Source organism: Sphaerodactylus townsendi, linkage group LG02, assembly GCF_021028975.2.
Source record: "Sphaerodactylus townsendi isolate TG3544 linkage group LG02, MPM_Stown_v2.3, whole genome shotgun sequence".
Taxonomy (NCBI): domain Eukaryota; kingdom Metazoa; phylum Chordata; class Lepidosauria; order Squamata; family Sphaerodactylidae; genus Sphaerodactylus; species Sphaerodactylus townsendi.
The window spans coordinates 143,871,672-143,887,276 of NC_059426.1; the positions used below are offsets into that span (position 1 = coordinate 143,871,672).

Below are 15,605 nucleotides of genomic sequence, written 5' to 3' on the forward strand. Positions count from 1 at the left end.
GTAAGATGTAGCAAAGTTTTTGTTTGGAAGCATGCCCGTAACAGAACAAAGAAATATAAGACATCCCCGGAAAATAAGACATAGCACATCTTTGGGAGCAAAAATTAATATAAGACACTGTCTTATATTCGGGGGAACACGGTATCAATAAACGCCAGTGGCGTAGCGCCAACTGGGCTGGATGGGGCAACTGGACCCCAGGCAGAGCAGTGGAAGGGGCGTGGCTGGGCTGCAGAGGGGCCGTGGCATGGCATTCCGGGGGCACTTCAGGGCAGGGGCAGATGGCACCACAGCAGGGGCACAGGGCGCACGTGCGCCCTGGGCGCATTTCCCCCTTGCTCTGCCTCTGATAAACACTACTGATCAATAATACAGAGTCTGTTTATTGACTTAAGAGACCTGAGAGCCATGATCAGGACACTATTATTGTTATTAATATTTAATGTTTGAATTATTGATATGATACTTATGATTTTAACTGTAACAATGTTGTGGGGTGCGCTGAGCCCAGTTTTAGTTGGGGAGCATGAGATAAAAGTATAACAATAATAATAATATGAGTATGGAAGTCAAGAGATTATGGCACAAACCAGCAATTGTGGTGCCAGTGATTATCAATACACTCGGGGCCATACCAAAAAAACCTTGGACAGCACTTGACCCATCTACTTATTGATAAAATCTCTATCCATCAATTACAAAAGGCCACATTGTTTGGATCCGATGCTATGCTGATACATTATGACATCCTAGATTCTTGGGAAGAACCCGATGCATATGAAGGCCAACGCTGGTGTCTGTGATTTCATACAATCATAATGATAATGATTAGCATGCACTGGGAGGTGACTTCTGTTTCCTTGTCTTGCAGACAAGATCCCTTGTTTCTCCTGGATGACAAATCTCTTCTTTTGCCTCTTGCAGTGACCGGCTGTTGTGGCTGCACAGTATCTTTGCCCTGCTCTACTTCATTATAACCATCCTCTGCATGGCTCATCACTCCATTCAACTTGACTACAAAGAGAATGAGAAGGTAACAGAGATGGCTGCCCTTTGCCCTCCCTTTCTGCTCTTTCAGAGAGACTCTGATCAGTTGTAATCGCCATTAGTAGCCAAATCAAGTGCTGAACATTTGAGCTGAGTGTAGTTGAGTGATTAGAATGCTGGAATTTGTTCCAGGAGAAATGGGTTGAAATCCCAGCTTAGCCTATACATACTTGGCAGCCTGTAGAGGTCATAATCTCAGAGAGCAGCTTTGGATGTTTCAACACTGTCCTATCACTGTCTTTTGAGCTTGTTTCCATGTAGTGGCCAACTGGGGAGCTTACCCAATTCTGCCCACGCAGACATGAATAAGCTTGATTTTCTCATCGTGGCAGAGACGAGTGAATTTTCCTCTCCAGACCTGATACAGGAAGCAGCAACAGATTGATGAAGGCTTCCTCAGCCTCAGTTCTTGATCTGTTCAGCAGAAGGAATTCATTGGGCTGCTCTGAGAATCAATGAGATAAGCACTTTCTCACAATTAAAGTGTCATATACAAACCATTCGTACTAGTTAAATCCTGAGACAGCTCTAAGTGGAAATGTGGACTTCTCCCAAATAGCTTTTTCCAAGTGTAAAATTAATCTTCCTCCATCCCAGCCAGCTAACAAGGTGCTGTTGGGGAATCTGGAATCAGATGCCACTGATCTCTGAGGCACTTAAGAAGCCCTTAATCTTGGATCAAGGAGTAGAACTCCTTTTATGTTCCTTCCTACCTGCATGTTTACACAAGACAAGACTTATCCCTCTTCATCCACTGGTTACCCCCAAATGGTGCGGCTGTTTATTCAGACCCTCACCCAAGAAAATATGATGATTCTGACACTGCCGTTGAGAGGACTGCGTTTTGTTTTGTTTTTTCATTTAATTTCATTATCTTTATTAGGCATGGGTAAAATAACGATCAGACTAACAACAACAACTAGGAAAGGTCAATAGGTGATCAACAGGAGTGAGCGGTTGTTGATAAAGTTCTCACCCAAAACTTTGCAACATCTGTAGTTCTTTAAGTACAGCAATCAGCATTGCCAGATTTCAATCCATTATCAGAAGATTTTCAGGGTTGCCAGGTACTCGCCCGTAATCCAAGCCTGTTACTGTAAGAGTTCATGGTAGGGAGTTGTTGAGCAGGATTCTAATTGTGATCCTCTGCAGGTGGGGGTGGGGAGAGAATTCCCGGGCAGTTAATCAGGAGGCTGCTGCATGTTCTCTCACTCTTGCTCCTCCAGTACTCAGGAGGACAGGCAGTGTCTCCAGTTGACCTCCTGGCAACAACAGTGAAAGCCATCCAATTTTTATCATACTTTGCTTTGATCACGGAAGCAGATTGATTCAGCCAGGGCAGTCCCAGGAATGCAGGCTACTGGGGGTTCTGCAAGGCTAGGATCACATTTTTAAAATGTGAAGTTATGTTTTTAAATGGCAGTTCTTTGCTGCTGAATCTCAATCATCTTAAGGTTTATTTGATTAAAGTTCCAGGGGCCCCCAGTGTGGTGCCTTTGGGTGCTATGCCACCCGCCAATACCTTTTCTGGTGCCTGCTGGGTCTTTTTAGGAAACAGGTAGGCCCAGGTAGGGCTTTTGCCCAGCAGAGCTTCTGATTAACTATTGGAGATTTGATTAGCTGCTCATATTTTTTAAAACATTGCTTTGTTAACAGCTGCCACCATAGCATGTAGATCTGCACTGTTACTGAAGTTAAACTGTGGCAATCATTTTGTGGCTAGCTCCATTTCCGGCAGCAGCCATTTTGTTGCTGAGCCCACCATGCCATGTCAGAATGCCTCGTGTCCCGGTGGGCTCAAATGGGCTGGAATCTTTTGAGTTAAACAGTGATGTTTTTCAGCCCTCGTTACATCAGATTGTGTCTGCTGAAGATGGTCAACCGGGTTCTGTCAAATGTTCAGACTGAAATCCTGAGAAAATAATTTGTGTTGAAGGACTGTTGAAATCCATGCACTATAAGCACACAGGGGTGTTACAATCCCACTGATTTCCAAGTCATTTAATGTGAATTGTGAGTTTAGCAAGCCATAGTGGGTATTTGGTGGGGGGGGGGGGGGATGCAGTGCCCAGGGCTCATTCTTCACTTCCTTCCCAAATGGTCTCCAGAGGCCTCCAATCCCTGCCCAAATAAACAGTGTCCACAAAGAGAAGAATGATATGTAAGTAAACATATGCCAAATGTAGGAAATGGTCCATCATTTATTCCAAATGTAGAGTTGTGTTCCTTTGGCAGCGGTGTTTCCAGTTGCAGAACCGGAATCTGTTTGCTCAGGATTCCATCAATCATGCCTGTTTGCAATGCGGCCTATGCCCTGTCGCGTTTTTGGACAAGTGGTCTCCCTTTCTCCTGCCTTAGGTGGCCCGGACGTTGATGGTAACTGGGGTTCCAAAAGAGATCACTGACCCGTCCCTTGTCATCAAACACTTCCAGTAAGTACATCCAGGGGACCACTTCCTTTGCCTCTAAACATGTCCCCATTACCTTCTTATGTGGAGTCCAGCTGCTGGTTGCAGACTAAAGGAGCAGTTTTTTTAATGGTTCAAGGAATACTAGAGATTAAATTATGAAATATATACGTGGCTGTGGCCATTATCACAAATGGTACCTGAGAGTAAGCTGATGGTAACCTGGGAGAGGGCCTTCTCAGTTGTGGCACCAATGCTCTGGTACTCTTCCCCATGGGAAGTTCATTGATCCCCATCTGTTCCCTGCTTCTGACAATGGATAAAGACTTTGTTGGGGTGTTGTGTGTTTTCCGGGATGTATGGCCATGTTCTAGCAGCATTCTCTCCTGACGTTTCACCTGCATCTGTGGCTGGAATCCTCGAAACGTCAGGAGAAAATGCTGCTAGAACACGTCCATACAGCCCGGAAACCACACAGCACCCCAGGGATTCCGGCCATGAAAGCCTTCGACAATACAAAGACTTTGTCATTTTGTTTGCTGTTCTCTCTGTGATCCCTCCTTCCTGACCAATGTTTTAATTGCTGGTTTTATGTTTTCATGCAATTTTAGCTGTTTTTTTTAATGATGGGGGTGGGGGTTGGTTTTAATTGTTTTAAAATGTGCATTTATCCTGCATGTTTTAATTTGTCAGCCACCTTGGTAGCCCTTGTGAGGGCAGAAAGACAGGATATAAATTTTTCTAATTAATTAATTAATGTGGCTGAGTTTCCCAATAGCTTGATGGGTGACCAGGAGCCAGTCATGATCTCTTTCAGCCTATCCTATCCTTGCTGCTGTGAGTATAATGTGGAAGAGAGATGAATGTTGTAAGTTTCTTTGGATCCTCGAAAAGGAGAAAACTGGGGTAAAAATATCTAAATAAATAAACTGGGCACGGGTGCAAAGCATTTCAGAATGACTATCTCATACATGCTTTTTGCCATGGCACTATTCCACCTGTAGCTTTCTGCTAGAATCAGGGGCATTAAAAGGTAGTATCTCTTCCAGATGCATTGAACTGTTTAATTCCTTCCAGATGGGTTTATAAATCAATCTCACTGTCTCTTCTTCTAGTGAGGCTTACCCGAGCTGCACGGTGACTGGCGTCCAGTTCTGCTCAGATGTACGCAAACTGATGAAATTGGATTCAGAGAGGCAAGTTTGTAACTGTGTTGTTAATGTACTCTTTAGAATACAACGTGCTGAGCGCTTCCTGTATGCAGGGATAGGGCTAACCTCTCTGTACAGAACATTATCTAAGTACCATTTGCAAGGTTGTCAGCTCATAGCTCATCTCAGATCCTCCACAAGATTTTTAAAAAATTTAGTTTGCCCCTGACCTTTCCGACTCATGTCTCAGAAGTTCTTTGCCTGATACAGAATCTCAAATGCTATCTGCTTGGCCTTGATTACTTGCATTAGACACTGAAGAGTGCATTTCATGTTCTTAGAACTGTAGAAAGAGAGCAGGAAATGAAGATCTAATTCAGTCTGTACACCAATACTCTGAATGCATTTACAGCTCAATCCACTGCTGTCAAGCAGGTGGGAACTGCACCTCTTTGGCACCACTCCACCCACTCCACAGGGCTTTCCCATGGCTGGAAATCCCGAGAAAGTAAAAAACAAAATTCACCTTTGAATCCCCCATAGGCTAGAATAGAGATATGCCACAAAAATTGTGGCATATCTCTGCTGGAGATTCCGTTAGCGCATGCGGGCCAAGTGGGCTCTGGAGCTGACTAAAGTTGGCCCTGTTCTCCAGAATGCCCCCATCATGCCAACACAGCTGGGCATCGCATGGGAGTGTCAACCCAGAGCTGAGCACTGCAGCCAGGCATCTCAAGGTTCTACAGAGGCCTGGCACCAGCAGATTTGCCCTGGCTAAGTGCCATGGAGAGGGCAAATCTGCCAGCGTAAGCCCATGCCGCCTTCAGAGGGGGATTTGGCCCTCCCTCTGGATAAGGCTGCACGTCTGGCCAACGTAAGCCACACATGAGGGAAGAAGAATCCTTTTTTTTACATTGCCATTAGATTTCTGAAGTCAGAGAATGTTGGCAAGATGAATTAATGAAAGAGATGAGTGTAATCAGGAGTATCTGATCAGGTAAGACAAAGTTGGAATGACAAAGGGCCCAGGAATGACAAAGTTGTGCTCAGCCCAGCCAGGTGGTGCTCCTGCCTCTTGAGGGTACGCTTGGTATTGTTCCCTAGCACTAGTCTCCATGGGGCTTCCTTTTGAAAAATGGCATTCAATCAGCGGCTGGAGAAGAGTGGAGGACAAATACGAGTGGCACCATTCTTGATGATGTGGCTGGACTAAAGCCAAAAGGATGCTCAGTTGTTAACGTGAATGGATACAAAAGGAAGAGGAACACACACAAAATTGAATTGTTCAGGAGGGTGCTTTTACAAAATGGATAGGGTGGTAGTTTATTACTCTGCTTATTGCCTGTATCATCTTACTTTTACTACATTGTTTTCTAATTTTTAATTTTATGGTCTGCTGGGTCCTGCAAAAACAGTATATTTTGAAATTTGTCTTCAGTCCCAGCAAGAAAGGAGGGTTATGAATATAATAAATACATTTTGTCTCTGATAGGCGCAAGGCAATGAAAGGGAGATTATATTTTACCACCAAGGCTCAGAAGGAGGGGAAAATCATGATCAAGATCCACCCTTGTTCCCGCATCTTCTGCTGCCGTATCTGTGGCTTTGAAGAGGTAGGAGGGAGTAAATCAGAATACTGGTCCTTATTGCCCTATCGGGACTGGGCATTTGTGCCTTCTCTTCTTTACTTTGCTAATCTATTAGCTACTTACTATGCTAGAGACAGTCTCCTTCAGCCAACTAAAATGTCCCTCGTTTAGGGTGAGGAAAAGATGATCCTTATGGAGGGCATTAGTGACTTTCCTTTGTTGAAATTTCAGCTCTGGACTTCCAGCTCACCACTGATGCTTTTTGAGTGCTTAAAATGGGTTTATATTTTTATACTTTTAAACCTTAAGGGGGAGAAAGTGCATGAAAGGGGAAGAAGGGGAGAATTTGAAAGGTGTTTCTTAATTGGTCTCGAGAGTAGGTCTCCATAGCCTGTTTGGCAGGAATGTCATGGTAGGAATCACTGCTGAAGATGTCAGTGATTGGCAAATGTCTTGTTGTCGTTCGACTGTCGGGAATTCAGTTCCCACAAGAGAGATCATAAGATAGGTCTTCAGATACTATAGGATAGATCTTCCATTTGCTGGTGAGCAGCAGGGCACTTTCATGCTGCAGTCCCTCTCTCACCACTAAATAATGCCAACTCACAGTTTTATGCGCACCTTGAACATGTGATTAGGCTCTCTGTGAATCTTTAAAACTGTGGATGTGGGGGGGGGGGATTTGGATTAGGGCCGTGACATTGGGGGAGATCATTTCAACCCCTTCCCTGTTTTGCTAAGCCCTTCCTTGTCTTCCTTTCCCCTGTAGGGAAACAGACATTTAACCGTAGTATCTGTATGCTTCCCAGTGCGTGGCAAGACCACCTGCAGTGTCAGCATGCTGGAGAAAAGAGTGACTGGTCTGAATTCACTTGCAAGCAGAGAGGAGGGGAAAGAGAGGCGGCTTTTCACCCTCCTCTATTTCTGCATCTGCCCTTAGTCCTGGCAGATGACATAATTTGCTGCCTTTAGTCCCCAGTGCCTGTCAAGCTATATAACCCAGGCCCATTTCCTTTCGGTTCCTGAAAGTACTGAATACTTATTTGTCCGATATTTTCTCAGGTTCTTTTTCCCAGACAGTCTGTGGAAATACTGGACTGTTAGGAACAATGCCAGATAAACTCTATCCACGATTCCGTGAACTCCTGCCCTAAGATGGGCCATATCACTGACCCTCACACGATTTTGATTTCGTCGTTCTTTAAGGCTTTTTCCTAAGATAATGAGGGGAAGGAATTTTTGAAAGGGACAGAAAGGAGAGGAGGGGATTGAAAGAGATCCCATTTTTCAGACTAGGGCTTCAGGTGTGTTCTGAGGCGATGGAAGTTAACAGCTCCTGCTCTTCCTTATACAGTGTGCGCAACCTGCTTTTTCCACCGCCATCTAGTGGCCTCACTGTGATACAACTTGACATGGTTATTACTGTTTTTTTATCATTCAAGTGGAGTCAGTTTGAAGGTAGAAGAATGACAGTCAGTCTCTCTCACGTGTGCTCGAACCTTCTGTGATGGTAGTTTCTCTCTCTCTCTCTCTCTCTCTCTCTCCTCTCTCTCTCTCTCTCTCTCTCTGCAACTCCTGAATTAGAATTTGATCATTGACAAATGCTGTATTGAATCTCAATATTGTTGGGGAGTCTGGCTTTCGGATTTCATTTTTCTTCTAATATAATGGAGCAAATTAGTTTATCCTTCAGTTGGAAATAACTTTCAAAGAGGTGCTTTAGAGTTCAGGGAAACAGTTCACGATTACTGTCTTTGATTATCCCAAAAAAGAAGGTGGCAGTTTCAGAGAGTTGTGTTTACTTTCATTTTGTCAGGTGGATGCTGAGCAATACTATGGGGAGCTGGAGGAGAAGTTGACAGATGAGTTTAATGCCGAACGCAGCCGAATTGCACTCAAGCGCCTCGATATGGCTTTTGTCACATTCCAGGATGAGAGGATGACAGCCACGTGAGCTATCACGACTTCCAATTGTTTTCTAGCACTCCAAAGAGCTTTACAGTTTTATTACATTTGTCATCATTGAGTGGCTCTGTCTAGTTCAGTGGTGGTGAACCTATGGCACGGGTGCCAGAGGTGGCACTCAGAGCCCTCTCTGTGGGCACGTACAAACAGAGTTGCCCCCCACCCCCAACACATCTAGGTTGGCCTGGGCCACTGGGCTCGATTATTAGCATTAAACCTAAGAACTAATTTTGGGGAAGCAGTGTAGGTAAACCTGTTAAGCGCTGTTGAACCCCACTGATTTTCATGTGAAGAACTAAAGCATGATCCCTTACCTGGAAGTAAGCTTGGGTGCTGGCATTGGGGCTTGCTTCTGAGTAAACCCTCCTAGGGTCGTGATTCACCTGTTGGAAGAGTTGCACGATTGCTTCAAAACAAAGCCACCAAATACCACCAAGCTTACTCCCGTGTAATGCACGCCTCGGAGCCAACTTTCTAGAGACTGAGAAGTCATTCTCTATCTTTCCTTTTAATGTAGGGCTTTTATTAGATGCCTTGTTTTGTTAATTTTTTCAGCAGCTCAATCCAGATCCCCAGGCAGCCAGGGACAGCACCCCTGTGGAACTGCCCCACCACCTCCAGAGGGTTTTCTGGCAGCACAGGGAGGCAGAAAAAGCCCCCCACACACACACACACACACCCCCCCCCCCCCCCACAACCCACTGCTAGAAAGCCCTTCGCAGGGCTTAATGAATGGTGGCATTGGTCCTGGACCCAGGCCACAGTGCCACCAGCTGAAATCCAGGGTGGAAGCCAACTAACATCAGCTCCACCCCAGGAATGCCCCAGCCTGCCCTCCCCCACATCAGCATCTGAACGCAGAACTGTGGAGCGGCCAGCTGCTGGCACCTTTGCCCTCTTTCACTGGCAGAGGGGCAAATGCATTGGTGCACCCGCCCGGTGCTGCCTAAGAACATCCCCCCCCCATCTGGATTGGGCTCTCAATTACACAGTGATTCTGAATTTTTGCTGTAACTGCTGACTCTTCTTCTCTTCCCCAGCATTTTGAAGGATTACAGCCGAACCCACTGCCGCAAGCATCCGCAGCAGTCCTCCGTTACCACAGTGGTGAAATCCCATTGCTGGGGGGTCAGATATGCCCCTGCACCAAACGACATCATCTGGTAAATGTTCCTCCTTTTCCACCACATTCTGGACTGGCCCTGGATCCACTAGGCTGGCTCTCTGAAGGCCACAGGGCTAAGACCCATGGCTTATGCCAGTGGTGGCGAACCGATGGCACTCCAGATGTTCACAGACTACAATTCCCATCAGCCCCCTACAGGCTTTATCTGCTGGCTACAGCCCCTACAGGGGCTGATGGGAATTGTAGTCTGTGAACATCTGGAGTGCCATTGGTTCGCCACCACGGGCTTAGGCCAACATGCCAATTGGCCATGCTGGCAGGGGATGATGGGAATAATGCCAATTGGCCATGCTGGCAGGGGATGATGGGAATTGTAGTTCATGAACATCTGGAGTGCCATCGGTTCGCCACCACGGGCTTATGCCAATATGCTCGTACCTCTGAGAGGTCAGCTGTGAGCTTATTTAGCTGACAGACATGTTCCCAAGAATTCCCCTCACTGCTACTTAAGTTCTTCCCTTGAATCTCTGGATATGTAGAGGATTGCAAATTTCTTCAAACCTTAGGAAGTTACACGGAGTGAAATGAAAGGAAATTAAATATATATGGGGCTGTGAGTCCAGTAAGGCCTTCTAGTCCTTCCAGGCACTATATTTCGAGCAGGAGTAATTCTAGTCAGCTTCCCAAGATGCCATTTTAGGGGTCACCATCCAGACTGCTGTGTCAGTCATCGCCACAGAGTTAAGTAAAACAGCCACTTTATCTGCTGGCTACAGTTAATGCACTTATCTAGGAGGCAGAGAGGGTGTTAGTAAAGGTATTGGTGGGTGCACCGAGAGCCGCTAAAAGGGCCTTAATCGCTTCCAGAAGGTCCTCCAGGCAAATACTTAATCATCTGTTTTTGGAAGAAGCATTCCTCTGAGGACACTTCTAGCTGTCTTTATTGAAATATTTATATCCCTTTCTGCCTCTTAAGGCGGTCCAGCAATCTTAGAGCTTTCACAGACATCTGCAAGCTAGATGTCAAGCGAGCCATTTCCCATTGAGATATGTACTAAGAGGAAATGGAGGGCTAGGGTTGCCAACTGGCCTGGAGGAAAATGTCCCAGCCCTTCAATAGAGGCTGAATGGGGTTGTTGTTTGCTAGGTGATGTTTTTTACCTCTGTGCTATAAAAACCTTCAGCTGCCCATTTTCGCACACTGAGTGTTAATTAAAAAGACAGGATAATTTTCTGCAATGCCTGCTCTACAACTGCAACTTTTGCCGGAATCAGCAACAGCAGCCCCATATAGGGATATTGAGGTACTACTTCTTGGAGGTACTTTTGCCTGTTTCATTTCCTGCGTTCTAAAGACTCTGGGAGCAAAATAAGTCCAAGCGCCTAGGACACCCATGCACTACTTTATTGTACATTTCCTTTTCCCCTCTTCAGTTGTGAGAGGACTAGCACGTGTCCTCTAAATATGTCATACTCTTAAATGCATTAATTTAGCGACCTGGATCCTAACTGGTGAGTGCAGAAGAGGAAAACTGCTTCTTCTCTGTCCCAAATGAATGGTACCACATAAGTCACAATGGGCTACCATAGTATAAAGCATAGGTGTCAAACGCAGGGGATGATGGGAACTGTAGTCCATAACATCTGGAGGACCGCAAGTTTGACACCTGTGGTATAAAGGAACCTTTGTATGCAACCCTTTCATGAGTAAAAACATTTTCATGTGCTGAAAGGTTTGGATTCCGTCCATAGTCTTTTTATTTTTTCCGAAAAACGTTTTCCTGGTTGGTTGTGGTGGGCTTTCCGGGCTGTGTGGCCGTGGTCTGGCGGATCTTGTTCGTAATGTTTTGCCTGCATCTGTGGCTGGCATCTTCAGAGGTGTATCACAGAGGGGAGTACCCTCTGTGATACACCTCTGAAGATGCCAGCCAGAGATGCAGGCAAAACTTTAGGAACAAGATCCACCAGACCACGGTCACACAGCCCGGAAAACCCACCAGAACCAGTTGAATCCGGCCATGAAAGCCTTAGACAATACGTTTTCCCAGTTCCTTTTGAACACATCTCCTCCATCAGTCGAAGCAAGCTCTGCCCCTAATTGGCATATCATGTTGTTTTATCTATCGGAAAATCCAGCAAACATTCATTTTTGGCAGGTGAAAGATAATAGATCTCTGCCCTTTGTCCTTTGCCCCATCAGTAGAATCCTAGCTGGACATCAAAGTTTGTATATGAGTTCCAAACCCTGCCAGGGTATTATTCCAAGATTGCATCTCTCGCTCTCTTGGTGGTTGAGGGCACCGATGCCTTCCCTGCACCCCCCATCCTGCATGTGCTTTCTCTCTCGTAGGGAGAACTTGTCCGTCCGTGGTGCATCGTGGTGGGTGCGATTTATCCTGCTCAACATCTGCCTCTTCATCCTCCTCTTCTTCCTCACCACGCCCGCCATCATTGTCAACACCATGGACATGTTCAACGTTACACGGCCTGTGGAGAGCCTCAAGGTGCACAACCTCCCCATGTGGGGCTCTGCCTGATTGGCACAAAACTTGGCTGCGAAGAGGAGGACGCATCCCACTCCGTGCCTCTCTGGACTCGCCCATTGCATGCTCATCCAATGAAGGGAGGGTGCCAATCAACACAGTGCATCAGGAGTTCTGTCCCTGGTTTGACAGGAAGTTTGGGTGCTTCTGTGTGCAGGATAGGGGGAAAACCAAGACTAGTGCATGGCTTTGTGTGGATGCCCTAGACATGCATATGCAACCAAACAGATTGCTGATATAAAGAAGAAATGACATATAGATAACAATTCCTGAGGCAAATACACAGCTGCCCTTGAGGCTCATTTTTAAACATTTATTTATATATCGGTATACCTGTCTGTTTGTTTATACCATGCCTGTCTTTCCAATGGGAGCTCATTCTGCTCTCTTCCATTTTAGGTTAAACTGAGAGTTTGTGACTGCCCCAAGATCACTCGGCAAGCTTCCATGGCAGAGTGAGGATTTGAACCTGGGTCTCCCAGATCCTAATGCAGCACTCTAACCACTACATCACACTGACTTTCTGAAAAACTTGCCTTTCCTAGACCCAGCATCTGGTTAAAACTGGGCCAGTACAGTGGTGGAGCTACAAGGGGACAGGGGGTGCACATGCACTGGGCACACACCTGGGGGTGCAGAAAATCGCCCCCAGGCCCCTCCCCCCCCAGCAGTGCCCCCCCACCCCCCTTCCCACGCTTACCTTAGTTCCTTTCCTTTTTCTTGAACTTTTTCAGGCTGCAAAAGGCCTGTTCGCAGTAAAAATGGCCTGAGGAACTACAGTTCCCAGGAGACCTTGGGGCTCACAAGGTCTCTTAAGGAGGCTATGAATTTACATCAATTTGCGTTTTACTTTCTTGAACGGAGCCCCATACAAGACCAAAAGAGCTGGAAGATGAAGGGAGGTGGAAAATATAGAATGCGCACCGGGCGCAGTTTGGCCTAGCTACGCCTCTGGGCCAGTATAGGTGCAAAGCACCTCTGAATACATTCTTAATGTGCTAAGCACAACATTTTCCTAGGTGACACCTTTCTGGCCAGTCAGTGTTGAACACCAAGCAGCTCATGGTCAAAAGTCAGCAAGTTGATGGGTGCAAGCAAAAAAGCGAGGAGAAGTTCTTTTTTTCCACCAGCCTCACATGCAAGTCAGGCCTCACTCTTGGTCATTGAAGTAGACTTTCTCTAGACATGGGTCTTCTAAACGGGAGATCTGGGAAGTGGCTGAATCTCTAACAAAACGTCCTCGCTGAGCAGAAGTATTCTTTTAATCCCATTTCCAGGGCACTGCATGGAGAGAGATTTCTGGGTCTAGAGAGAAACTCCTAAGCTTATTTCTTTCCTTTCCTGCAGAATCCGATTGTCACCCAGTTCTTCCCTACTCTGCTGCTGTGGGCCTTCTCTGTGTTCCTCCCTTTCATTGTGTATTACTCAGCTTTCTTTGAGGCACACTGGACGAGGTAACTTTCATACCCTCTAACCCTTCAGACTGGAAATGTAACTGCATATCTCACTGTGGGTGTTAGTTTTCATCTCATAAATTTATTTTCACAGTTATCTGGGGGTCTCTAGGGAGCCTTCTGACCATGGCGCTACAAAATTTAGTAACCCCCAAATAACCCTCAGAATCTCTGTTTTAATAGTTAAAACATTTTTACTAATAAGGTAACTGATAGTGCACAAGTATGACTTTCTCTTGGTCTTTATGGTTATCATATTGCCTTCGCTTGGATTAACCAGGTATTATTTTATTATTATTATTTTATTAGACTTAATAAACCGGCCAACCCCCGAAGGGCTCTGGGCAGTGTACAATGAGACATAAAACAAATACAATATAAGGTCTCATAAATACAATATAATGATAAAACATTAAAATACATTAAAATACATTATAGCAGCAATTCCAAAAATTACAAATAAAAATACATGCCCAGAGGCATGCACAGATGGCGCCCAACCCAAAGGCCAGGAGGGCCAGCATTGCCCAAAAATGGATGGTATCAGCAATCAGGCAATGTTGAAGATGGTAAAACTGTCGTGGGGGCTCCAGGGGGGGCAGGCAGTCTGTGGCTGGCATCCCCAAAGGCCCGGTGGAATAACTCGGTCTTACAGGCCCTGCGGAACTCACCAAGGTCCCGCAGGGCCCAGACAGCAGATGGTAAAGCATTCCACCAGGACGGGGCCAGGGCTGTAAAGGCCCTGGCCCGGGTAGAGGCCAGCCGTATCGATGAGGGGCAGGGGACTACCAGCAAATTGGCCTCTGCAGAACGTGCCTGACCCCTATCACGGAAAAACGAGGCAATCCACTGAAGGACAGTGCTCCGTACCCCGGACACAGCCAGGCGGTGGGTCAAAAGGTTGTGGTCGACCACATCAAACGCTGCAGTAAGATCGAGCAACACCAGCAGCGCTGATCCGCCTTGATCAAAATGCATGCGGAGCGTATCTGTGATGGCAACAAGAACGGTCTCCGTCCCATGCCCAGCACGGAAGCCGGACTGGAAGGGATCGAGCGCTGATGTGTCCTCCAGAAAGGCCTGAAGCTGCTCCAACACCACTCTCTCAATTACCTTACCCAGAAACGAAAGATTCGAGACTGGGCGGTAATTGGCCAGATCACTAGGATCTAAGGATGGTCTTTTCAGGAGTGGGCGGACCACCGCCTCCTTCAACCCACCCGGAAAAACTCCTTGCTCAAGGGAGTTGTTAATAATACTCAACAGGTGGGGTTGCAGCTCCCCCCGGCAGGCCTCAACTAGCCAGGAGGGGCACGGAGCAAAGTACCTGCAAGTAATAAGGTAATCTCACAATACTGGAACCAGGGGGCATACATTGAAAATGCTGGGTGGAAGAATTAGGACTAATAAAAGGAAACATTTTTTCACGCAAAGTGTGATTGGTGTTTGGAATATGCTGCCACAGGAGGTGGTGATGGCCACTAACCTGGATAGCTTTAAAAGGGACTTGGACAGATTTATGGAGGAGAAGTCGATGTATGGCTACCAATCTTGATCCTCCTTGATCTCAGATTGCAAATGCCTTAGCAGACCAGGTGCTCAGGAGCAGCAGCAGCAGCAGGCCATTGCTTTCACATCCTGCATGTGAGTAGCAGAGTGCTGGACTAGATGGACTCTGGTCTGGTCCAGCAGGCTTGTTCTTAAGTTCTTAAGGTTTTTAATTCTTGCACGTATTTATTTTTCCTATAGTCATGAAAGGATGGCATATAAATCTAATCAAATAAATAAATGCATAAATGAAAGCCTAAATTTGGTACAGACAGTACCCAAGGGATGAGAGTATTCCATTGCTGTTTGGTTCCAGTTTTCAGATTAATACCCCAAACAGTTCTCAACTCCAGAGAAAAAACATGTTCAACCAAAATTAAGCCTTCAAACAGGTTCATGCAAATGTGTTTTCTTTGCATAATAGAAGGTAGCATTCCAGTCATGTAGCTGGGGTGGGGAAGGTTAAGTGTTTCACTTCAGAAAGCTTATTACAGAATTCCAATCTAGTTTTCCCTGATCCCTTTCGTAGCCATGATGTCTGCTCTTAGTTAACGATTTTTTCCTCTTTCAGATCAAATGAAAATCAGCTGACAATGCACAAGTGTTACTTTTTCTTGGTCTTTATGGTTATCATATTGCCTTCGCTTGGATTAACCAGGTACAGAGCAAAGCACCTACAAGATACAACCCGGTTATACTCTCCTGTGAACAGGTTCTATCGTGAACCATCTCAGATGATTTACCAATTGAATGCACAAATTTCTGCCCCGCAGA

At 46.0% G+C, this 15,605-nt stretch overlaps 1 protein-coding gene across 5 annotated transcripts in view; it reads left to right on the top strand.

Annotated features, from left to right (window-relative positions):
* TMEM63C (transmembrane protein 63C) overlaps positions 1-15,605 on the top strand; it is an 81,608-nt gene that overhangs the window by 56,744 nt on the left and 9,259 nt on the right. For all 5 annotated transcript variants that reach the window (XM_048485423.1, XM_048485422.1, XM_048485420.1 and 2 more), the window contains 9 exons: positions 925-1,033; positions 3,406-3,479; positions 4,571-4,651; positions 6,099-6,219; positions 8,012-8,145; positions 9,201-9,323; positions 11,637-11,790; positions 13,177-13,283; positions 15,403-15,489. In XM_048485423.1, coding sequence (XP_048341380.1) covers positions 925-1,033; positions 3,406-3,479; positions 4,571-4,651; positions 6,099-6,219; positions 8,012-8,145; positions 9,201-9,323; positions 11,637-11,790; positions 13,177-13,283; positions 15,403-15,489 — 990 coding nt within the window. The remainder of the gene's footprint in view (positions 1-924; positions 1,034-3,405; positions 3,480-4,570; positions 4,652-6,098; positions 6,220-8,011; positions 8,146-9,200; positions 9,324-11,636; positions 11,791-13,176; positions 13,284-15,402; positions 15,490-15,605) is intronic.